Source organism: Scardinius erythrophthalmus, assembly GCF_964197995.2.
Source record: "Scardinius erythrophthalmus genome assembly, chromosome: 3".
Taxonomy (NCBI): Eukaryota; Metazoa; Chordata; class Actinopteri; order Cypriniformes; family Leuciscidae; genus Scardinius; species Scardinius erythrophthalmus.
In genome coordinates, this window is record NC_138223.1 from 55,907,986 (window position 1) to 55,935,006 (window position 27,021).

At 38.4% G+C, this 27,021-nt stretch overlaps 1 protein-coding gene across 1 annotated transcript in view; it reads left to right on the top strand.

Moving 5' to 3' along the window:
• The window catches only part of LOC308688890 (glutathione hydrolase 1 proenzyme-like), a gene marked incomplete at its 5' end in the record, with an annotated part of 46,920 nt that extends 23,760 nt beyond the window's left edge, over positions 1-23,160 (top strand). Inside the window, 9 exons of the mRNA XM_081362328.1 lie at positions 35-224; positions 690-856; positions 1,817-1,966; positions 2,086-2,109; positions 12,759-12,886; positions 13,526-13,713; positions 21,168-21,283; positions 21,401-21,528; positions 23,011-23,160. Coding sequence (XP_081218454.1) covers positions 35-224; positions 690-856; positions 1,817-1,966; positions 2,086-2,109; positions 12,759-12,886; positions 13,526-13,713; positions 21,168-21,283; positions 21,401-21,528; positions 23,011-23,154 — 1,235 coding nt within the window. The 3' untranslated portion in view covers positions 23,155-23,160. The remainder of the gene's footprint in view (positions 1-34; positions 225-689; positions 857-1,816; positions 1,967-2,085; positions 2,110-12,758; positions 12,887-13,525; positions 13,714-21,167; positions 21,284-21,400; positions 21,529-23,010) is intronic.
• Between the last annotated feature and the right edge of the window lie 3,861 nt (positions 23,161-27,021).

Below are 27,021 nucleotides of genomic sequence, written 5' to 3' on the forward strand. Positions count from 1 at the left end.
TTGACTTGTCTGTTTTATATGAATCTCATGCCAGGGTTGTATATCGCTGTGCCAGGAGAACTGCGTGGTTATTGGGAGGCACACAGGAATCACGGGAGACTGCCATGGAAGGAGCTGTTTCAGCCCAGTATAAAGCTGGCAAATGAGAGTTTTCGGATTGGCAAGGCCTTGGCTGATGCCATCAAGGAGACTAGTGACACAATTCTGAATGATAGAACATTGTGGTAAGAATAAGTCAACTTTGAACAACCGTAAAACTAATTTTCAAAAAAAAAAAAAAAAAAAACCTTTCTCAATGGCAAATATCCTACTGTCAGGAGAATGCTCTGTTTCATTGTGTTTGTTCTTCACTTGACATAGTTTCTAGTCTGTGTCAGTTTCATTCAGTTCACCTGTTGTTCGTTAATTAACTCAGTTCCCTCGTTTAGTTCTGATATCAATACTCCGTTTTTTTTATTTCTTTGCTCTTTCTCATCAGTATTGAGTGGTTGTTTTTCTGTGTTTTTGCTTTCATTGTTGGATTTAAGACTATGTATTCTCATTCGTTGTGCGCTTCCTTGCAACAGCCACCAGTGACACTACAAGATAGATCTGACACTATTATAATGTTATATATCTCTACTTGCAGCATGTTCCCTAGAGCATTAGCCTTTTAATTTATGAAATGATCTTCTTTTTCTTCTTTCCAGTGAAGTGTTTTGCAATAAATCAGATAATAAAACACTCTTGAAGGAAAATGACACCCTAAGTTTTCCTGAACTAGCTCTCACCTATCAGAAGATTGCAGACGAAGGACCAGATGTCTTTTATAATGGGGCATTAACTCAGACTATAGTGGATGATATCAAGGCTGCAGGTTATTTCATGCTTAAATTTGACTTTATTCATCTAATGTCGAGTTCACACTACACGATTTTAGGCACGATTTTCACTCGCCAACCGGTTTTGCGAGATCCTTGACAAATGCCCGAAATCATAGGAAAATCAGTGCTCGTTCACGGAGTGACAATCACTAAAAAATTTCACGCAGTGTGAATTATCAAAAACACGATCTGAGAGAATAGCTGACGAGTCGCAGACGCCCGTTAGATATTTGACATGCTAAATATCTGGACTTGTCGGCGATTCAAAATCCTGTTGTGTAAATGTGTTCAAAATCCTGTTGTGTAAATGTGTTCAAAATCCTGTTGTGTAAATGTGTTCAAAATCCTGTTGTGTAAATGTGTTCTGACTGAAAACTACGTCGGCGATGACCTGCAGTCAATGAGAGCAAGATACAGGACAGTGGGGAGTTCGGGGAGGAGTTATAGACCAGAATATTAGTATTTTAATAGATATATTTACAATTATATTAAAGAGAAACGAAGCAGAACCATTTGCATGAACATCAGCACATTGCAAAATTAATTATTTACCCCAACTCTCTTTGCAGAAACACAATCCTTGCTCCCCTCGTCTCCCCAACCATTCCCTCCTCTTTTTTTTCTTCTTCCTCTTTTTCGCTGCAAATCGGCACACAGACAATTTGGATCGCAAACTTCTTTCAGGCTATCATTTTTAATAACAATTTCAGTGTCGCGCGAGAACTCCTGTCTCACCTGTGATCTTGCGTTATTTCCTGATCACTTCTCGCGTGTGTTTGGTTGTGAAACGTAGTTTGCGGATCAGAAGTTGTCTGCGATTCTTTCTTATGTAAAGTCATGCAGTGTGAAACCTCCTGTTGCCGATCCATCGTGCAGTGTGAACACAGCAGTGACTGAATGTTACCCCAGATAATCCTGCAGTGTGAAAAGATCTGTGATCTTTCATTACACAGGAGGCATTATAACACGTGAGGACCTACTGGATTATAAGGCAAATCTGACTGAGTATGCATTAAACTTTACTGTGGGGAATTACATATTTCATGCTCCTGATGCTCCATTCGGTGGACCTGTGCTCGCCCTGATACTCAACATTCTCAAAGGTCAGTGTGTGTGTGTCTATGACAGCGTTCACATAGCACCAATAAGGTTGTCAGTCCTATATTTCAGTCCTTAATAAGGTTAGTCACACATAATTCAGTTTTGTGTTCTGTGCGTGCAGAGGTGGAAAGTCCAGGTTCAGAAAGTAAAATTCCTCCTCAGTATTTTGTTCCAATCACCTGGATTTGCGAATTCAGCAGGAGAGAGAACTAATTAGTGAAATCAGCTCACAGCAAAAACTCCAGTGTTAAATGAACTCTCCTGGGAGTTTATTTGGCTCCAGACTCAAGAGTGTTAAAGTTAATGAGATAATTAAGTGATTGATTGAGTGACGATTGACCATTATTGAAGACACCTGATGTTAACTAGCAGAATCACTGAAGAAGAAAAATCACAATTTTAGTCACCATTATGGAGATCAGTGTTTGATTTAGTTGGGCAGTTCACCTTTAAATATTTAACTTTGGATTTAGTTTGGCTGCTGTATTTGAGTTATTACAGCCAGAAGAACAAAGAGAAAAGGTGATCTGATGGTGTTGGTTACATTTTAACATAATCATAATTTGATCTGAATCACTGAACTCATTTAGAGCCTAATCTCTGACTTAAATGTATATTGGTCATTACAGCATCACAGTGATTCTACAGAATAAGATCCAGATATTTCAGTATAATCCAAATTATTTCTTAAAATTTGTTCTGGTATATATATAAAAAAAAAAACTTTAAGGCACACACAGACATCAAGAATCAGTGTATGAATCTCAAAAACAGGGTGACAAAAAAATATTCAATTAGGAAAAGGAAATTCCTAAGACAATTCAGATCATAATTTATTCATACCGCAATGCATGGTGGGAGCCATGAATGAGTTTTGATTGGTGGCATCCAGAATGGACTGCAACATGTTTTATTATTGTTGAGATTCACAGGCTGATTTTTTTATGTCTGTGTGTCCAAATAAAATACTTTTTCAAAGTCTTTTGATCAGAACAACTTTTAAGAAATCTTTTTGATTATATTGAAAATGCTGACAATAGTATACAGTAGAATCACAGGCTTCTGTAATAAACAAGGTAAGCCTAACTCTCTAAATGAGTTCATCTGAGAGAGTTATAACTCCAGGGCTCTCAAGTGTCACGCATTGAGTGTGACAGTCATTCATTTCGGTCTTTTGTCACGCACTCCCGCCACACATTGTATTTCTCACGCAGAAAAAAAAATATTTATAATATATTTAATATGCCGTAACGCCCAACATTTCTCTGGCCGCGCCGCTCTCGCTATGGAACCGGCAGGATTCAAGTGCGTCTCCCCTGAAATTCTTAGTCGAGCCTGCAACTTATCAGCCAATCAAAAAAAGAAAGGGGCTACACAATAGCCAATCAGAAAATAGCACTATTGTATCTGGGTAAGATTTAACGCAAACAACCAATGAAAAAAAAAAGCATATCGTGGAATTGTTCACTTGATTCTGCTACAGTGTCGTCTTCTGAAGTTTCGTTCACAGAGGAAACCACTCCGAGCTCCGAGCATCACTTTGAGCACAGAGTAATTCATGATCTCCTGTTTTAATGTTACAACAAATTCACACCTCGTTTGACACAAACAGTGACAACTTGACTGCTGTTAGAGAATGTTTCCCAGATAATTAGCATCAGTTTTTCATGAGTGTCTGTAACTTAGTTAGCCAACAGTTTTACAGCCTGTTCACTGACAACACCTGCTCAGAACAAGTAGTCTAGGCCTAGTCATATTTCGTTATCACACGATGACTGACATATTGTCACATTATAAACATCTCTCTCTCCAAATAGGCTTAATAATTTTATTAGCACTAAATAAATGAAAGTGTATTGCATAGTCGATGTTATACACTACAGGCCAAAAGTTTGGAAACATTACTATTTTTAATGTTTTTGAATAAAGTTTCTTCTGCTCATCAAGCCTGCATTTATTTGATCAAAAATACAGAAAAAAAATTGATATTGTGATATATTATTACAATTTAAAATAATTGGTTTTCAATTTATTATACTTTAAATTATCATTTATTTCTGTGATGCAAAGCTGAATTTTCAGCATCATTACTCCAGTCTTCAGTGTCACATGTCAAGTCAAGTCAAGTATATTTGTATAGCGCTTTTCACAATACAAATTGTATCAAAGCAGCTTCACAGTATTAAATAAAAATAATACAACAAGGTTTGTTTCTAGTGGAATTTATTGATTGATAAAAATAAATTAATATTCCCAAAATATCCCCAACTGAGCAAGCCAAAGGCAACAGTGGCAAGGAACCGAAAAACTCCATCAAGTGACCTGACGGTGACCTAAAACTCCATCAGGTGACCTAATGGAGAAAAAAAACCTTGGGAGAAACCAGGCTCAGTCGGGGGCCAGTTCTCCTCTGGCGTTTATGAACTAGAGACCGGATTTAACTGTAAGATTAAAAATATTATATGAATGCCTGACTGAAGAGATGCGTCTTTAATCTAGTTTTAAACTGGGAGAGCGAGTCTGAGCAACGAACAGTATCCGGAAGACTATTCCAGAGTTTTGGTGCTAAATGTGAAAATGCTCTCCCTCCTTTGGATGATCTGGATATCCTAGGTATGACCAAAAGCCTTGAATTTAGTGACCTTAAAGAGCGCGATGGATTGTAGGGCGATAGAAGATCCGTTAAATAGACTGGAGCTAAGCCGTTTAGGGCTTTATAAGTCAGTAGCAATACCTTGTAATTAATGCGGGACATTATAGGTAACCAATGCAGTGATGATAAAATTGGTGTTATATGGTCAAATTTTCTTGATCTAGTAAGAACTCTAGCGGCGGACTAACTGTAGCTTGTTTATAGAGGACGCAGGACAACCAGCTAATAAAGCATTACAGTAATCTAGTCTCGAGGTCATGAATGCATGAACTAACTTTTCTGCATCAGAAACTGATAGCATATTACGTAGCTTAGCAATGTTTCTAAGGTGGAAAAAGGCTGTTCTTGTAACATATGAAATATGATTTTCAAAAGACAGGTTGCAGTCTAGTATAACACCCAGGTCTTTTACTGTAGAGGATAAAGTAACAGGACATCCTACTATATTAAAGTTGTAGTGTGCGAGGTTTTGTAGAAGGTTTTTGGAACCGATGATTAGTACCACTGTCTTGTCTGGATTTAATAAAAGAAAATTGCGTCATCCAGTCTTTTATATCTTTAACGCACTCTGTCAATTTTGATAATTTAGTGTTTTCATCCGGCCGTGATGAAATATAGATTTGAGTATCATCAGCATAACAATGGAAACTAATTCCATGTTTCCTTATAATATTTCCAAGTGGCAGCATATATATTGAGAGTAACAGAGGGCCCAACACAGATCCCTGCGGCACTCCATAGTTTACTGGAGTTATGATCGATTTTTCTCCATTTAAATAGACAAAATGGTAGCGGTCAGAAAGGTAGGATCTGAACCAGCTTAATGCTTGTCATTGAACACCAGTATAATTTTGTAGTCGATCTAAGAGTATTGTGTGATCTATAGTATCGAACGCAGCACTAAGATCAAGTAAAACTAGTATTGAGATACAGCCTTGGTCAGAAGCTAAAAGTAAATCATTTGTGATTTTAACAAGCACAGTTTCAGTGCTATGGTGCAGCCTGAATCCAGACTAAAACTTTTCATAGATGTCATTTTCTTGCAGGAAAGAGCCTAGTTGAGCGGACACAACTTATTCTAGTATTTTAGACATAAAAGGAAGATTTGAAATGGGTCTATAATTTGCTAGAATATGTGGGTCTAATTGTGGTTTCTTAAAGGGATACTTCACCTCTGGGAAGATGAATGTGTATTTAAAATAGGTCATTTAAGTAGAAGAAATGTGAAGAAATTTTTGAATTTGGAGCTTTCTCGACTGAGAAAAGCCAGAAAATGTATTTTTGGCTTATGTGGATGAAAAAAGACAACAACTCCCAGAATGCACTTGCTTCGCTGCCTTAGGAGGCCACGCCTAGTCGCCTACCGGTTAGAGTGCGCAGTTGAAAACAACAAAGCTAGCCTGCGTGATGAGTTTGCGAGGGATTTAGAGATCGTCCAAAATGTCCGTGATTCGGCTTTTGCGCTCTACAGTCGCCATTCATCATGTTTACTGTGGCGAGCAGGACGAGGCTGACAGCCGCGGGAGAACAGCGCGAGGCCGCCGGTGGCATCATTACTGAGACGCGCCGGGTCTCGCATCTCTTACGGAGGAGTGGGAATTTTTCTTAGCAATGGTAAAACGCACATCAACCGATCATTTGAGCGTTCGTGTAAACACTACATTCAAATTCACCAATCAGAATGAATTCAGTTAGATTGAAACAAAAGGTGTGCATGTAAACAATGAATGGCGACCACAGAAAGCAAAAGCTGAATCCGGTATATTTTGAACGATCTCGCCCGCCGGACAAGTCCGGGAAAAGGAGGATGGTAACTTACTCAGCTTTCTCCTACTATTCAGCTTTCTCCACAGAACAAGAGCCTGCTAGCTTAGCTTCCAAAGAAAGACAGCTGACACTGTGTACATTCTGTGAGTGAGATCCCACCTCCTATGGGCGGGCTGAAAACATGCGGAACAACGCCATCTACTGCCTGTAGTCTTTAGCCTCTGGCCAGAAAATCCTCCGATGACGCAAAATGACGATTTTTCCAGACAAAAAATACATAAATCTCTTGTCTCAGGGGGATATGAGGGTGGAAAGCATGGTAATTCGAAAATACTACAGGTTTTCTACTAATACAAAGCTTAATGCTAAATCCTGAAGTATCCCTTTAATGAGAGGTTTTATAACTGCCAGTTTAAATGTTCTTGGAACATGACCTAAAGATAAAGATGAGTTAATAATATTGAGAAGAGGCTCTTCCACTATCGGTAGCACTTCTTTCAGTAGTTTAGTAGGTAAAGGATCTAATGAACATGTTGTTGTTTTAGATGAAGTGATAAGTTTATTTAACTCTATTTGTTCTATAGTTGTAAAGCATTGTAATTGTTCTTGCGGGGTGATAATTGAGGCTGAATTATAAGGCGCGATCGAAGATTGAACGTTTACAATTGTGGTTCTGATGTTTTCTATATTCTCAATGAAAAACTTCATGAAATCATTACTACTAAACTGTAACGGAATATTTTGTTCAGGTGACATCTGTTTATTTGTTAGTCTAGCCACGGTGTTAAATAAAAACCTAGGATTGTTTTGGTTGTTTTCTATTAGTTTGCGGAGGTGCTCAGCCCTGGCCGCTTTTAGGGCCTTTTTATAACGTGACATACTGTCTTTCCACTTTCCACTTCTGCCACTAAAGATTGCTTTATTAATAATCTTCCTGATCAGTTTCATCATCTTAGCATCCCGGATAGCTTAGAAGAACTTGATATTGCAACAGAAACTTTTAACTCTCTCTTTTCCAGCACTTTAGACACAGTTGCTCCTTTGCGCTTAAAGAAGATTAAAGTAAATAATCCAACGCCGTGGTACAACGAGCACACTCGTGCCCTTGAGAGAGCAGCCAGAAAAATGGAGCGCAACTGGAAGAAAACAAAACTAGAGGTATTTCGCATTTCATGGAAAGAGAGCTCGATTGCATACAGAGAGGCTTTAAAAGCTGCTAGATCTGCTTATTTTTCAACCCTATTAGAAGAAAATAAACATAATCCTAGGTATTTATTTTAAACAGTGGCTAAACTAATGAAAAAGAAAGCTTCAAACACAGAAGTTTCCAAGCAGCACGGCAGGAATGACTTTATGAACTTCTTTACTTATAAGATTGATAATATCAGGGACAAAATTATACTGTAACTATGCAACCGTCTACTACAGTATCGCATCAGACAGTGCTTGTAGTCTCCCTGAGGAAAAATTTGATTCATTCGTTGCTATAGGAGAGGAAGAATTTACTAAATTCGTTAAATCATCTAAATCTACAACATGTATGTTAGACCCTATACCTCTTCTTAATATCATTAATTCGTCTTTGTCTCTAGGATACATACCAAAAAACTTTAAGCTGGCTATGATTAAACTGCTTGTTAAAAAAACGAAACTTGATCCTTCAGAATTAGTCAATTACAGGCCGATCTCGAATCTACCTTTTCTGTCAAAGATATTAGAAAAAGCAGTGTCTTCACAACTGTGTTCCTTTTTATAAAGAAATGATATCTGTGAGGATTTCCATTCAGGATTTAGACCGTACCATAGTACTGAGACTGCTCTCATTAGTCACAAATGATTTGCTCTTATCATCCGATTGTGGTTGTATCTCTCTATTAGTATTACTCGATCTTAGTGCTGCGTTTGACACCATTGACCACAACATTCTTTTAAATAGACTCGAAAACTATGTTGGCATTAGTGGAATTGCACTAGCATGGTTTAAATCATACTTATCTGACCGTTATCAATTTGTAGCAGTAAATGAAGAGATGTCTCATCGAATACAAGTTCAGTATGGCGTACCACAAGGCTCAGTACTAGGACCGCTGCTGTTCACTCTGTACATGCTACCCTTAGGAGATATCATTAGGAAACGTGGAATTAGCTTTCACTGTTATGCCGACGATACTCAGCTCTTTATTTCTTCAAAACCTAATGAAACTTACCAATTCACTAAATTAACAGAATGCATAGCTGATATAAAAAATTGGATGACTCGTAATTTCCTACTTCTAAATTCTGAAAAAACAGAGATTCTAATTATTGGACAAAAAACTTCCTCACGTAATAACCTAGAATACTGTCTAACACTCGATGGCTGCTCTGTCAAGTCTTCGTCGTCAGTTAGGAACCTGGGTGTGCTCTTTGATACCAATCTTTAATTTGAAAGTCACATGTCTAGTATCTGTAAAACTGCATTTTTCCATCTTAAAAATATATCTAAATTACGCTATATGCTCTCATTGACAAATGCGGAACAATTAGTTCATGCGCTCATGAGCTCAAGGCTAGATTATTGTAATGCTCTACTGGGTGGTTGCCCTGCACGCTTAATAAATAAACTACAGCTGGTTCAAAACGCAGCAGCTCGAGTTCTTACCAGAACCAGGAAGTATGACCATATTAGCCCGGTTCTGTCAAAACTGCACTGGCTCCCTATTAAACATCGCATCAATTTTAAAATATTGCTGATTACTTACAAAGCACTAAATGGTTTAGCTCCGCAGTGCTTGAGCGAGCTCTTAGCGCATTATAGTCCTTAACGTCTATTGCGATCTCAAAACTCCGGCCAGTTGATAACACCAAGAATATCAAAATCGACTGCTGGCGGTAGATCCTTTTCCTATTTAGCACCAAAACTTTGGAACAATCTTCCTACCATTGTCCGGGAAGCAGACACACTCTGTCAGTTCAAAGCCAGATTAAAGACACATCTCTTTGACATAGCATTCACATAATACATTATAGACTTCTATGATTCAATGTTAGGCTGCATAGATTAAGTCAGCTGTAACCGGGAACACTTCCCATAAATCCTGATGTACTCATTACATCATGAGAAGAATGGCATCTACGCTAATTTTAGTGTCTTTGTATATCCCGAGGTTTTCCCGCAGCCTGCCGGATCCAGGCCGTATCCAGATCTGACGAAGGACCTGTGCCTGGACCCGATGACAACGCAGTGCTGAAGTGCCAACTAGTCTCTCCCTATGGAGGATCCCTTTACCACTCTACAGATAAAGCGTCGTCGGGAAAACTCAATTTGCGTATCTACCCCGAATTGATAAAATAAAATAAAATAAAATAAAATAAAATAAAATTCTGAATCAAAACTATAAGGAAACACCAGTACTTTGTTTATGCTTGGCTTGTAGGGATTTACAAACCTGCGCACATATATTCAAACGCACATAACTATAGAACCAATTTTAATGCGCATGTGAACGCCATCAGCGTTTCTCACAGGATCGCGGCCCCTAATTTAATAACAAATGATCGTTGCGACGGAAGCGAATCAATCAAAACTAACTTTAGCTGGAAAATAACTTTATTACAGAACCGCTATAAAGCCAAAACAATCTTACCTTAAATTAATACTTTATCTCTGTAAAGCTGCTTTGAGACAATCTACATTGTTAAAAGCGCTATATAAATGAAGATGACTTGACTTGCACGCAATTCTAAAGACCTCTAAATTAGTTTGTTTCCATTTATGCTCTAAATTACGGGTTTCTCTCTTTAAAACACGCGTAGTATTGTTGTACCATGGTGCTTTACTTTTCTCTCTGACCTTTTTTAATCTAATGGGTACAACAATATCCAATTTTCCAGAGAGAATGGTGCTCATAATGCTAGTTTATTCCTCTAGTTCATCTAGAGGAATGTAAAGCGCTTTGGTGGCCATAGGTCTGTGAAAGCGCTATATAAATGCAGTCCATTTACCATTTACCATATGAAATACACATCTGCAGTAGCCTGTACTAAGGGGACTGACAGAGCGAGAAGCTTCAGCGGTAGTCCGGCCGCGGCGGGACCGCACCGTCTTTTCCTCCGTGCATCTGCTAGGAGGGCTTTGTGCACTCAGGCTTCAGTGTGATCTTCAGGGGGGGAGGCAGTCTGTGGCGGCTAGAAGAGCGCGATCGCTGGGGGCCGCTCTGACGGCGCTGAGAAAAGGAAGGCTGAGCTTGGAGCTGTGTCGAGCTTCGTGCAGGAGGCTGGGCTCTAGAGCGGCCTGCAGAGGAACTCTAGCGGTCCGGGCCTCTCTCGTCCATCTGGCAGAGGAGATCGGCCTGGAGGATCTGCAGGACAGCCATTGAATGAAGGGCCGAAGCAGCCTGTCCAGCGGTGGCGAAAGCGCGGCCGATGAGAGCTGAAGTGGTCCTGCAGGCTTTTGATAGGAGGACAGCCTATGCACGCCATCCCGCAGAGGGCGGACAAAGGTGCGCTGCAACCGCCTCTTCCACTGGTGGGATCGCTGTGTATCCCCTCTCGACGGCGCCGTCCACTTGGGATAGCGTCAAGGAGACGTGAGCGGAAACTCTCGCTGAGAACGGAGCGGTCCATGAGGCGAGAAGGAAACAGCTGTCACTGATGTCTCCGTCCGCAGAGGCGAGTGGAGTGACAGGTTCGGCGTAGAAGATGGCGAGTCGAGCCCACAGGGTCGACATCGGCATCTCTTCGCACAGTGAGCACCCGCCCAAAGAGAGGGCGAGGGCTGCGTGGTCCTGGCCCAGGCAGAGAGCGCAGATGAGGTAGCAGTCTCCGTTGCTGAGCGGGGCTCGGCACGAGCCACAGGAATTGCGAGGAATTTTATAAAAACGCTCGCGCTCTTTTAGGCAGTGTGTGTTGCAGCGCCGAACACACACAGAGAGAAAGAGAGAAGAAAGACAAGAGAGTGAGACAAAGGATATGGTCGCCGGATAGCGAGGCAGGCACGGATGGCTGAAGCGCTGTCCTAAGCGTGCTGTCACAGGATTCGATGGCGGCGGCTTCACTCTGAGTCCAGCGATGCGGAGAGCTTCGCTGAAGAGATGAAAACATAGGGAAGCAGCCTCTGAGCCTGTCCTTCTATACGCTAAACCACACCCCTTCTGTCGGGCTGTGACGCGTGAGGGTGCGGGCGCTGCAGTGCCGTAGGTGGTAGGCTGCTGCAGTTGCCGCAGGGCAGCCAATGAGCACGCTAGATAGCCTGCTCTAGGTCTACTGGCTGCTGCACTGCGTTGACAATAAATACAAATTGAGACATTTTTTTGGCTTCAATACCTCAAGTAAAGAGACTTTACCTGTAGCGTAAGCTAGCTTACGCAAAACGAGAGAATCTCTCGTAAGAGAACCAAAATGTGACGTCTGAGTGATGTTGGAGTCCATGTCTAATAACATTTCTAGCTGGGGTGAGTAACATTGTGGCCATAATATGAGCACACAGTGAGAGCACTGTGAGGTTACACTTTTAAATCACTGTGAACTCACATTGTGATCATATGGAGAGATCACTGTGAGATCAACGTGTTGACTGTGAGTTTTTTCAACTGCTTTCACACATTTTCAAAACTTTGCCTCTTTGCAAACCTTTACACACAAATCCAAGATTGCTAAATGATGCACTGCATTCAAAATATCACAAACATCTCAAAAGCAAACATTTGTCTTACGTTGCAAACACCTCTGCCATAATATTACATATTTGGATATATCATATTCAGTTATTCAAAACCTAAAGTTCTTCTTTCATGAACTCCTATGAACATTTCTGTACAAGACTGAAAGTAATCGGCAGAGAGATGTTGAAAAATTCACGGTTAACACGAAAGCAAGATTGAAACCAAACAATATTTTCTTTTTTACTGTAAGCATTTGTGGTTGTGAATACAGTATTACACAGTCCAAAAGACCAATAACTCGACCTTTGACCTTTTAATAGGCCTATTCTAAAGCCATGATTGGTTGGTGTTCAGTAAAGCGATGAGTGTTTGCACGTGTGAGGAGTGTGTGTGTGTGTGTGTGTGTGTGTGTGTGTGTGTGTGTGTGTGTGTGTGTGTGTGTGTGTGTGTGTGTGTGTGGCTCTGATGAATTACTGTGGCATTATGATAGGTTGTGTTTAAAAATGAAATCAAGAGACTTCTTGTTAGATTTTTGTGTTACATATAGAGAATTGTGTGTTTTGGTTTGCAAAAAGTGTTTTATGAAATTGAAAACTGAGTCGAAGGCCGAGTATTAGTGTGATTTTGCAGATTTGGTGTGTGGTTCTGGTGTTTGAGTGTCAGGTTTCAGAAATTGTGTGACAAATAAGGATTTTGATTGTAAGCAGTTGAAAGAAACCCCTGTAATTGCAGGTTACAACATCTCAAGCAGCAGTGTGTCCCCTGAGAAAAAGACTTTGATGTATCATCGTATGATAGAGGCCTTCCGCTTCGCTGATGTCCAAAAGAGAAAAATGGGACATTCTGAAAACATCACTGAGGTGAGTTAAACTTTATGGATTCTTATGGTTTTAAAGAGATAATTCAACAAAGGATATCAATTCTGGGACCCCAAAGAGACAAGATGGGAAAACTTTTCCCTCCATACTATAGCAGTTCAGTGTGACCCTTTCAAGCTCCAAACACATCAAATACGTTCCACAGATGTTGGATGAGAAGCCTTGTGACGTAATAGCATTCTGATATATAGCACGACCGCAGCTCGAATCCAGACTCAAGGTCGATCCTGTTCCACTCATTCTAGCCAATTGTTTCCTGTCTCATCTCCACTGTCCTGTTTAATAAAGGAATAAAAGACCAAAAATTCACTTGAAAAATGTACCATTTAAATGCTCCATATGACTTGTCCACTTTTTTTTCCAAATGTTGAATCCATACAATAGCTTTGTGTGAGAAGCAGATTGAAAATCACATGTTTATTCACTGATAATGTTCATATGTGATTCACATGTGATGTAAGATCTGACACACACAAGATCTGAAAACACCTGCAGTTAGTGACATCAAACTGATGCGATTGATTCATCGTGATCAATCATGTTGTGATTATAGCAGACGTCATTTTATCAAAGCTTTTGCCTGTTTCTATATTTATGTGTTTTGTCAATTTTGTTTCACAGTTGGTCAAAAATATGACCTCAGAAAGCTTTGCGGACCGCATCAGGAGTAAGATTAAAGATGACATCAAACAAACCAGCTATGGTGATGAGGACATTGATACAGTGTCTGATGACCATGGCACATCTCACCTGTCTATTATCGCAGAAGATGGGAGTGCAGTGGCAGTGACCAGCAGTATCAATAACGAGTAAGAGAAATATAAAGAGACTAAGAGATGAAGGTTTCTTAATCTTTGTCTTGAACTAACACACACACACAGAAAAAACTCCCGTGTTAAATTAACTCTCCTTGGATTTTATTTGGCTCCTCAATCAACACAAGAGTGTTTCACCAGTTCACCTGCCCATTCAACCGTAAAAGGTTAATAGTAAACTAACTTAGCTTGCTGTCCCTGGAGGAGGCTCAAACCAGAAGAATTGGTCAATGGTGTTTATATAGTACGCTCATGAACAAAGAGAAAAGGTGATCTGATCTGAAGGTTGATTGTGTTTTTGTTGGTCACTGAACTCATTTAGAGTCTAATCCTATAGATCTAAAGTTAGGTATATTTTATTGATAATAGCAGCACTGTCCTTGTACAGCATAATATATTTTTTTAGCATTTTTAATGTAATCCAGAGGATTTCTTAAAAGATGTTCAGATACAAAAACTTAGAAAAAAAAAATAATATATATAAATATATAAAGACATAAAGACATATATATAAGGATATAAAATATATATAAAGACATAAATATATATTACATTTTACATACATTTTTTAGAATACTTTTTTTTTTTTTAGAACAGCTTTTAATAAATCCTTTGCATTATTTAGCAAAAGCTGAATCTTATGCTGTAGAATCGCAGCAATCAACGCTGTAACCAACAATATAATTCTCACGCAGAAATTAGGCTCTATGGCCCTCATTTATCAAAAGTGCATACACCAAATTTGCAGCGTACACCCAAAACCACGGTGACTTTGAGATTTATCAATATGGGCGTTGACGTACGGCACGCTCAAATCCTACGCCAGCTCAGGAGGTGGTGTACGCACGTTTTGAGTTAGTGTGGAAATGCACAGAAAAACAATTTCTAACACCACAAAACGCACTGACAAACTAAAAGATATGATATATTATGACCCACTGTAAAAAACAACAGCATAGTAATTATAAACTTCAGTGTTTATTTTTGTGCAACATGGACTTAAATGTTTAATTTGTGTGACTTTACCAAAGCATTTGATTTGTAGGCATATGTATTCCTTAAGTTGCGAGCCTGTGCGCTTTACCTGACGTTTCAAGCCTTGTTTATACTTTCGCCTGGCTCCGCAGCGCGAGTCTCCGCAGACTGCGCGCGCACCTCCCCAAACGGACGAGGCGTTTATACTCGACGCGCTCGCCATTGTACTATTCTTTGAAACGATGGTTAGGCCAGGGTTAGGCCCGGCAGGTGTGCACGGACTGGGTTAAGTAATGAAAGGCTTTCAATGACCAAAAAAATAATTCAGACTGACAAAATAATAAAAATGACATTCTTCTTATTTTAAATAATAATAATACAAATAATAATACAAATAATAATAATAACGACATTCTTCTTCTAAATAACAATAAGTGTCATTAATAATAAAAATCTAGAAATCAATTAAGTTTCTTTCCACTTCCCTGGTTTCTCTTTCTCAAAGAATTTTCTCTTCTTTGCCGTCTTCCGTGTGTCCATGGCGTAAAATGAGGGCGTGGGGGGAGCGGAGACTTGAATATATAGGGGCGTGTTATTCTAATGACGATCGTTTTCAGCCGCGGCATTTATCAAGGGCAGGTATTGCGTACACCAGAATTTCAAAGGTACGCACAGCTTCATAAATCAGGCGGTGAGAGGAGTGTAAGCATAATCTTACGCCAGTATATACGCCCGTTTCTACGCAAGGATGATAAAGGGCCAATGTGTGCTCGATGATTCAGGTCAAATGATGATTATATCAAAACACAACCAACACCATTAGATCTCCTTTTTTGCCTCCTTCATCTGGCAGTTGTATCTAAGTTACAGCAGCCAAACAACATCTAATAATTTAAGGGTAATTAGCCAACTAAAGAAAACACTGATCACCATAATGGTCAATAGTGACACCAAAAAATAGTGATTCTGCTTGTTAACATCAGGTGTCTTCAATAATGCTCAGTCATCCCTCAATTAATCACTTAATTATCTCATTAACGTTAACACTGCTTCAGTGTTCATTCAACACTCATATTTTAACACTTAAACACTATTGGGTGTGGTGTCACATAAAGAGTTTAACACTGGAGTTTTTGCTGTGCAGATTCAGTTATTGAGCACCAGAGGTGGAGAGTCAAGGGGTCAGAAAGTAAAAGTCCTGCCATATTTTTATTCCACCCATGAACTCACACAGCAAAAACTCGTGTTAAATGAACTCTCCTGGGAGTTTATTTGGCTCCAGACTCAAGCAGTGTTAAAGTTAATGAGCTAATTAAGTGATTGATTGAGTGATGATTGAGCATTATTGAAGACACCTGATGATAACAAGCAGAATTACTGAAGGAGAAAAATCACAATTTTAGTCACCATTATGGAGATCCGTGTTCGATTTAGTTGGTCAGTTGACCTTCAAATGATTATCTTTAGATTTTGTTTGGCTGTTGATCTGAGTTATTACAGCCAGATGAGCAAAAAAAAAGTTGATCAGGTGGTGTTGGTTATATTTTAACATAATCATAATTTGATCTGAATCACTGAACTCATGTAGAGCCTAATCTCTGACTTAAATGTATATTGGTCATTACAACATCACAGTAATTCTACAGATTAAGATCCAGATTTTTCAATATAATTAAATTATTTCTTAAAAGTTGTTCTGATAAAGAAAAGGAAAATCTTTCTTTAAGGCACACACAGACATGAAGATTCAGTGTATGAATCTCAACAATGGTGACAAAAAGAATATTCAATTAGGAAAACAAGACAATCCAGATCATAATTTATTCATGCAGCAATGCATGATGGGAGCCATGGATGAGTTTTGATTGGTGGCACCCAGAATGCACTGCAACATGCTTTATTATTGTCACCATTGTTGAGAATCACAGGCTGATTCTTGGTGTCAGTGGCCCTCATTTATCAATCTTGCGTAGAAATGGGCGTATATACTGGCGTAAGAATCATGCTTACACTCCTCTCATCGCCTGATTTATGAAGCTGTGCGTACCTTTGAAATTCTGGTGTACGCAATACCTGCCCTTGATAAATGCCGCGGCTGAAAACGATCGTCATTAGAATAACACGCCCCTATATATTCAAGTCTCTGCTCCCCCCACGCCCTCATTTTACGCCATGGACACACGGAAGACGGCAAAGAAGAGAAACTTCTTTGAGAAAGAGAAAGCGAAACCTGGGAACTTAGTGGAAAGAAACTTAATTGATTTCTAGATTTTTATTATTAATGACGCTTATTGTTATTTAGAAGAAGAATGTCGTTATTATTATTTGTATTATTATTATTTAAAAGAAGAAGAATGGCATTTTTATTATTTTGTCAGTCTGAATTATTTTTTTGGTAATTGAAAGCTTTTCATTACTAAACCCAATCCGTGCACACCTGCCGGGCCTAACCCTGGCCTAACCATCGTTTCAAAGAATAGTACAATGGCGAGCGCGTCGAGTATAAACGCCTCGTCCGTTTGGGGAGGTGCGCGCGCAGTCTGCGGAGACTCGCGCTGCGGAGCCAGGCGAAAGTATAAACAAGGCTTGAAACGTCAGGTAAAGCGCACAGGCTCGCAACTTAAGGAATACATATGCCTACAAATCAAATGCTTTGGTAAAGTCACACAAATTAAACATTTAAGTCCATGTTGCACAAAAATAAACACTGAAGTTTAATTACTATGTTGTTGTTTTTTTACAGTGGGTCATATTATATTATATCTTTTAGTTTGTCAGTGCGTTTTGTGGTGTTAGGAATTGTTTTTTTTTTGCGCATTCCCGCACTCAAAACGTGCGTACATGTACACCACCTCCTGAGCTGGCGTAGGATTTGAGCGTGCCATACGCCAACGTCCATATTGATAAATCTCAAAGTCAACGTGGTTTTGGGTGTACGCCAGGTGTACGCTGGAAATTTGGTGTACGCACTTTTGATAAATGAGGGCCAGTGTGTTCAAATAATATATTTTTTCAAAGTCTTTTGATCAGAACAACTTTCAAGAAATTTTTCTGATTACATTAAAATGATTAACATGGCATAATATTAGAATCACAGGCTGTTGTAATCAACAAGGTAAACTTAACTCTCTAAATGAGTTTTGTGATTCAGGTCAAATTATGATTATGCCAAAACATAACCAACACCACCCAATCAACTTTTCTCTTTGTTCATCTGAGAGTTGTAACTCAGATACAACAGTCAAGCAAAATCTAAAGTTATTAGTTTAAGGGTCAAGAGCCCAACTAAAGCCAACACTGATCACCATAATGGCAACTTAAAAAAGAGATTTTTATCCTTCAGTAATTCTGCTTGTTAACATCAGGTGTTTTCAATAATGGTCAGTCATCACTCAAACAATCACTAATTTATCTCATTAACTTTAACACTCTTGAGTCTGGAGCCAAATAAACTCCCAGGAGAGTTCATTTAACACTGGAGTTTTTGCTGTGTGAGTTCATTGGTGGAATAAATATATGGCAGGACTTTTACTTTCTGACCCCTGGATTCTCCACCTCTGTTGAGCACTCCTTCACTACATTGACAACATTACATCTCTAACGATAATTACATCCATAACACTAGTGCTTTATGCAGACTTCCCACTAGACCAGGGCCCCATTTACACGTACATGGTTATTTTGAAAAACAGAGACATTTCCCTTCGTTTGTGCCCTTCATTTACACGCAAACGGAAAACTACGGCCAGAGTGGAGAAAACTTTGTTTGCACGTTTGCATGTAAACTGAGAAAAACTGAGTTTTAGGGAGCCGGCGTCACAGTATGTGACTATTTTCGGGATTCTGATTGGCTAACGTAAGCTTGGGCTTCTTGTTACACTGCCACCTACAGGTCTGGCATGCTCTTGACGGCATATACACAGGTTTGTGTAAACTAACACTTTTCTGAAAACTGACAGGTGTGCATGATGTTATTTTTGAAAATGGACAGGGGTGAAATGTCCGTTTATGAAAATATCCATCCACGTGTAAACATACATTGTTAACCCTTGCTGTAAAAAAGGCCAAATTCTGACAATATCATACCATTTTCCATTAAAACAGTAATATACCGTAGAAAACAGAAATAGCCTACAGGAATGTACTGTGAATTAACAGCGCTCAAAATCGACACTCAGAGGCTGTTTTCCCAATCACACCCTATACCCTCATTCACTATTCCCTACATTAGTTCACTAATATAGTCCCCTTGACAGAGTGAATGAAAAGAAGTGAGTGAATTGAGACACTGATGAACACCTGATAAGCAGAATCACTGAAGGACAGAGACACAAGAACAGAAAAAAGAGAAACACAAGAACTACAACTGACTTCCAGCAACACTGAGTGTGAAAACAGTTTACAAACCAGTTTAACATTATTTCTTTCATACATGTGTAGCGGGTCAGGTGGTGAGTTTGGGAAGAGTACCTTTAAGGTTTGCTGATTATTGGGATCAGGTGGCGTAAGTGACGTGTCCCTTTAAATGTGGGGAGATATGAACAGAAAAATGGTGCGGTGGAAGTGAAGAGTGAGTCTCTTGGTGTATCGGTTGTGCGACGGGGAGAACCTCGGTTGGGCGTCTGCGGTTATGGTGTCCAGTAAATGGTACCAGCGGTCACGAGCTTACAGAAACTTGCTTTCATATAGCGAGTAGTAATCCTACATAGGTCTTGCAGTAACCTCGGTCTGGCGTCTGCGGTTAATGGTGTCCAGTAAATGGTACCAGCAGTGATGAGCTTACAGAAACTTGCTTTCATATAGCGAGTGGTGATCCTATAAGAGTTGCAGTAATAAACAACACTGATGTGAGTGTGCACAGTTATTAGTCATCCACACCACTTAATCGTATTGCTACGGGGCATGCGGCGTTGATTTAAAGAAAAACGAGGATTGCCTACGTCGGTCACTAGCCACTGTTTTTCCTGAGCTTAATCATTGTTTTATTTTTTTTATTTTTGTGTGCATGTGTGCATCCTGAGGAGCGGCTACCACCAGTGATGACCTGGATTTAGTTGGGCTTAAGTCATTCTAACATTCGGCCTATGGGCATTGTGCAATATTTCACTTGTAAACAGTATCCATTTTGTAATGTAATGTTCACTAGTGAAGTGTGAAATGCTGTGTTGTGTATGTCTGTATGGTAGTATTGGTTTGGAGTGTTTCTTGCAGTGCTTGAGTGTTTTGTGAGCAGTACTTATTTATTAGACTTTATGCACTGTAGATTTGATATTGTTAGACTTTATACCTTGTATGCATGCACTATGATGCTTTAACTCACTGTGATCTATTTATTGTAAAATTGCTTACTGCTACCTAGAGGGAATATTTGTCCATTTTTACTGCCAATTATCATATTGATTGTTTAATAAATTTATAATTGAGTACATCAGTCCCATGTCCTTTCCTTCAATGGATACCACCTGCCTCAATATCTAAGAAGGGAGCGTGGGTTTTTGGCGTTTCTAGTTTATTTACACAAATTTCGGTGTGAGCGCCCCCTGGGGGTTACACATGTACAAAAGTTCTTGTTGAGAATTAACAGATATTTAGTTGTTGCTGTTTTATTGAAAATAATAAAGTTTGTAGTCACCATTATTGTTTATATTGTATGCAGTTTATGCTGCTGTAACTGTGAGTTTATAAAACACATTTGTTATGGCAAGAAAAAGCCAATTTTAATTAATCAGATGTTTGTGGCTGTTGAGATGATGCCATAATCATTCTGGACATGTCTGATTTTCTGATCTCATCTTGTGTCTAAGCTTTGAATTTATAGTTATTTAATATTTAGTAATCCTATATCTGAGAATACAGCATGAGATCCAGTAATGTTTCTATAATCAGTTATCATGAAGTGCATTAAAACATTTTGAACAATTTTTTTTTTTTTTGCCACCATTGTTGAGATTCATGTGCATATATCTGTGTGTTTCTATAAAGCAGTGTAGCTCAGTTTGTGAGAGTGTGTGAGTGTGTGCGCGCGCGTGTGTACAATTGATCATTGTTATTGGAGTACATTGTTATGCTGTAGTTTCACAGTGATGGTAAAGTAACACTTTTGATGCTGGATTAAACTCTGAATCAGAAATCTCTTTATTTAATATATTTTTAGTGGTCTCAAATTAAATAAATTCACAGTCATACTTTGCTCACGTAGTTGCTGCATTATAAATATTAGTTAATCCATTTAAATGACAGTTGGTCAATTTAAGGCAGTCGGTTTCTGCAAGTGAAATTAGTTAACTCGAGTTTCAATTTAGTGCATACAGTAACATACTGTAGATTAGATTATAGTAAAGAACTGTACAGTCAACAGTAAATTACTGGCAACACATCAGCCTGGTAAGGTCTAACAGTGTAGTTTATTAAGCTCTGTTGCTTTGCTGTTCTTTTCAATCTTGTTATCTGGATCTTGTTTTATGTCTTCACAGGTTTGGCTCTGGAGTGATGTCACCCTCAACAGGCATTATATTTAATGACCAAATGAGGGATTTCATCGATCCTAAGGGCAACAATGGAGTTAACAAAAACTACCTAATTAAACCAGGTAAAGAAAATGGCAAGCCTTGAGTTTAAATGAGTTGCAATGTTAAGAACAAGTAAACCACCAATATAAATATAAAAATCTAAAAATGTAAGATAAATAACTATTTGTTTTGACAAGGTAAATGGCCACCTTCATCAATGTGTCCCACAATAATATTAGACAAAAACAGAAGTCAAAACGAGAAAAAAGTCATAATGGTGGTTGGAGGTTCAGGCGGGACAAATATCACCACTGCAACTGCTCAGGTAACAAAGACACACTGACGAGCGCTGAACAATTAAAGCTTTGCTCAACTTTACATAACATCACACTACAGAAAGCAACAGTACTATATTTACCTTTGGTTATTCTGGATTACTATTCTGATCTTGAAAAACATTTGTTTATTCTGAATTGGCCAATGGCTACCCAGTGGGCATTTGATGTCAATTTAACATGAATATGACATCAAATTGATGTCAAAATTACATCAAGAAATAGGTCAAAAATGAAAGTCAAATTGACATGAAAGTGAATGTCAATTTGATGTCAAGATTTGACCTCTGCTGATGTCATTTTGCTAAACAAAAAGGTGAAATGCATGACCGTACACTTATTACCAGCTTCACTTAAAACTAACCAGATTTACTTTCTTTAATTTCCAGTTTAATGAAATCATATTTTGTATTTTAATGTCACCATGATGGTGGTTAGCGTTTGCTTTAGTTGTGCTCTTGACCCTTTACTCTTTAATATAAAAATTTCTCTCATTTCAGCATAACACTTATTTATTTGAACCCTATATGTACACTGAGGAGTGTTAATTTAACACTGGGGAGTTTGCATCAAATAAATGGAGATAAAAACGCCCATCGCACTGTTGAGTCACTCAAAATTACCTCAAGGGAAATTCCTTCACTACGATAGCTCTATTTGTTTCTTGGCTATTTTTACAGCACTGACGTAATCTCAGTCTTGCTCAATTTAAAATCCTAAATATCAAACATGTTTGATATGATCGGGGCGAGCCTGTTTTGTGTGAGAGCAGATTGGGAGCTGCAAGATTCGATCCGTGAACGCCTCACATTACCAGATAATCTGTGCCGAACATCGGAACTGATCGAGGTCATCAACAAGATTTTTTCTCAGATTCTCGGGATTGGAAAATCTGGGATAAATCGGCCTAAAACTCCTGTAGTGTGAGCCAGGCATTAGAGACACATGTCCACATGCACCGTTCATCTCCGCACTCGTTCTCCCGCTGCAGACTTTGCATTACCTTGCCACTAATAGTTTGTGTGATTTTTAAATGTATTTTTCTTTTATCTAAAAACACTTTTCCCTCTGTTCTGTCTCTCTCATCTCAGGTGATCCTAAACTATCTATTCTTTGATTATGACCTGAAGAAAGCTGTTAAAGACCCCAGAGTTCAGACCCAGATGAACGAGACAAATGTAGACGATTATTTTGATATGGTAGGATTCTTACACAACAAACGTTTGTCATCTAAATACAGCTTTCCTGTAGCTCAAACAGTAGAGCGTTGGCGCCTGCAATGCCAAGGTCATGGGTTTGATTCCCAGGGAAAGCAAGAACTAATAAGAAATATAAGAAATATAAGAATGTAAATGTGTAACTTGAAATGTAATGGAAGTCTTTGGGTAAACACATCTGTTAAATGCCTACATCTAAAATAGATTCACAAAGTGAGAAATATTAAAATGTTCTCTCTGTGTTTATGAATTCAGGATGTAATTAAAGGCTTGAAGGAGAAGAATCATGAAATCTGTGTAAATACTGAATTAACAGCGGTCCAGGCGGTTGTGCGAGAGGGGAACAAACTCTGTGCTGAATCTGACAAGAGGAAAGGCGGTCGTCCTGCTGGATACTGAGAACTGCTCCTGCGCTCACGCTGATGTTGTCAAATGTGTGTTTGACCCAGAAAAAGTAAAACCGTGTTCTAGTGACAGATTCAGACTTGTTTGTTGGGGTGTTTAATGGGTGCCAATAAATCTTGAGCAGGGAATGTGCAAAAAGCTATTCATAACATTGTTTCAGCCATCCTGCATTATGATATCACACAGCTCATATAAATAATGCAAATATTCTTACTATTTTGATATCTGCTATATACTCAATATATCCCACTAATCAAAATTGTCCAAAAGACGTCTTTTCAACGTCTTTGTCACAAAAGTCGGATGTTGAAAAGACGTCCACTGAGGAGCCAGAATGAAAGTTTTTATGACGTCTTTTTTTGGCGTGTTCTGCACGTCCGATATAGACGTTCATCGAACCTTCGTACAAGGTTAAAAACTCGTTCAAATGTGGTCATTGTGGACATATTTTCAACATCATTTATGGTCTCATTTATATATAATTTTATACTGTTTCTGGACCAAATAAAAACTCTCAGGATGCATTAAATTAAAACTCATGTTTATTTCAATGTAATTTCTTTTTGTAATTGCAAGCAACTCACAGACAGTTTGTGTTTGTCCAAAAATCATGAACATAAAGGAAACATCTGTAAATCACACATTGTTGGATCATGGGCGAAACCAGATCTGGAGGAAAGACTTTATAGCTCAGACACTTGTGATGCCCTTAATCACAGACCATTTCTGTCAGAAATCTACAGAAGATCTGAGTGAGAATTAACAGAGGTTTAGATGTTGATATTTGTTTCATTTGAAGTGTCACCATTGTGGTGTGTGAGCATTTATATTCTATTGGTGCCAATATTGCAGTTCCACAAGATAGGTAGCAATAAATGCCAAAACATCTGACAACATTAGATGCTTGCTTTGAAAAGATTTTGCTGATGACAGCTGATCTAGCTTTATATTGGCTTTATCTGCCACAACAAATGTGTTTTACAAACACAGTTACAGAAGCCTCAGAAAAACTAACGCAAAATGAACGGGGACCAAGAGCCCAACTAAATAAAACACTGATCACCACAATGGTGACACATCAAATGAAACAAATGTCAACATCTAAACCTCTGTTAATTCTCACTAAGATATTCTGGAGATGTCTGACAGAAATAATCAAAGTATCTGTATTTTATGTCTGTGAATAAGTTCAGCACAAGTGTCTGATGTGTGATTTACAGATGTGTCTTTTATGTTCATGATTTTTGGACAAACACAAACTGTCTGTGTGTTGATTTGCAATTTGTCACATCTACGTCATCAAGCTCAGTTTGAGTCTGCGCAGTACGCTCGACCATCAGGAACCATCTTTTCTCCACTGAAGTCTATGGGGCCGCTGTGTCCATTTCTTTTACTGTCTATGGCTGAGACTGAGGTGTGTTGTTTTTAACTGTTTGTGTGATTGTTAATTTTTGGTCTGCAGTGTTTTAATGAGCTTTAAATTAACTACTTATTCACATTTATCATTTAAAAAAATCGAATTAGCCATGATTTTATAAAAGTAACCATAGTTTAGCTTGAGTATTTGTAATAATAATTAATAGTATAATTGTAGTTGTAAACACACATTTACCGTTGCTTACTACATGGCTTGGTTGAATTCTAATGTAATTTTTCCAATAAAAAATTTTGTACAATGTTTCTAAATCAATAAACTCCTTTTTAAAACAATATTTTGTCTCAAATGATTGATTTATTTGGTAGGTAGCCATGTAATAAGCGGGATAATGTAGAGCGAGGCGGTTGTTATAGCGAACACGACCCCTTCAGGCTGATTCAAGCTCCGCTTCGCATCAGGGTCCTGATCAGCCTGTCGGGGTTGTATTCGCTATAACAACCGCCTCGCTCTACATCAGGGGTCGGCAACCTAAGGCACGCGGAGGGTTAATCGCTGGCACACAAGCAAATGCGAGAGAAGTGTATGTATTTCATTCAGATAAAGTAGTCTACCTGCACACAGATCTACATTTTGATGTAATAATTCCTCATAGTAAAAAAACACGGAACGCACATGTAGGAAACCTCGTGAATTACGGCCGTTTCACGCATATTTTTTTCGGCGTGCATGTTAATCAATGCGTGCATTCACACCGGGAGCAGGAGCAGCGCGTGTGCGCCCAACAGGAGCGTCGCGTGAGCAGCAGTGAAGCGAGGGTTTCGCTGCCGAGTCTATTTTGTCTGCGCTGCTCACGCTCAATTAAAGTGAAAGCACACATTTGATGGACAAAATAAATATGATTTCAAACAAAAGTGCCCAAAATGCACAGAATGTGGATGTCTAGTGTGTTTTAACAAGAACTGGATTAGGTTATGTCAGAAATAAAAGAAAATGAAGACTCAAAAACATTTATATAAAATGTACCCATTTAAACTTGTTTTTATTATTCAGTTTGGGTAAAAGGATATGGTATTTTATAAAAAAAAAAAAATATATATATATATATATATAAAAAATATATATATTTGTGTGTGCTGTAAAGTGGTTAGAAAAAATGAAATCGGAATCAACTAAAATCGGAATCGGCAGGTCAAACTCAATGAAAAATCGGAAATCGGAATCGGCCTAGAAAATTGTAATCGGTGCATCTAGGAGTTATAAATACTATTAAATTGTAAATCTAAATCTAAAACAAATTTCAAGAGAAATATTTAAATTTCTGTACTATTTCTGTGTAGCCATTATGAAAATGTAAAATGTTTGTGTATTTATATGAGTGTGTGTGTATGTGTGTGTGTGTGTGTGTGTGTGCGTGTGTGTATATATATACATACATATACAGGGATGCACATAAGTGGTGTGCAGGTGCGCATGCGCAACCCAATTAAACAATGCGTACCAGATGAATTGCCGCAACCCTCACAGCAAAATCCCCAGTGTTAAATTAACACTGAAAAGTGTGAATTATATAAACTCTGAGCAGAGTGTTAAATGAACACTGAAGCAGTGTTAAAGTTAATGAGCTAATTAAGTGATTAATTGTGTGATGATTGACCATTATTGAAGACACCTGATGTTAACAAGCAGACTCACTGAAGGAGAAAATCACACATTGTAAGTTACCATTATGGTGATCAGTGTTTGCTTTAGTTGGGGTCTTGACCATTATATGTTTACTTTAGATTTTGTTTGTCTGCTTGATTAGCTTCACTGAACTCAATGAGACCCTTATTTCTGACTTAGATTTATATTGTTGATTACAGCATAACTGTGATTCTGCATATCTAGAATTTTAGATATAGAACAAAGGATTTCTATTTTGAAAAAAAAAAAAAAATTATTTTAGGCACGCACAGACATAAAGATTCAGTCTATGCATCTTAACAATGGTGACGAGCAGAATATACAATTAGGAAAAGGAAATTACTAAGACAATTCAGTTCATAATTTATTCATACCGCAATGCATGATGGGAGCCATTAATGAGTTGTGATTGGTGGCAGCCAGAGGAAAAGTTATTGTTACCATTGTTGAGATTCACAGGCTGATTATTGATGTCTGTGTTTCTAAATAAATTTATTTAAAAGTCTTTTGATCAGACCAATGTTTATTAATTATTTTGGATTATATTAAAAATACTGAAAATCATATGCTGTAGAATCACAGAGCTGCTGTAATTATCAAGTTAAACCAAACTATCTCAATAATTTTCATTTTTCAGATCATAACATGATTATGTCTAAACATAACCAAAACCATCAGATCACATTAGTTCTTTGTTCATCTGACTGTTATAAATCAATAACAGCAGACAAACAAAATCTAAAGTAAACATATAATGGCCAAGAGCCCAACTAAAGCAAACACTGATCACCATAATGGTA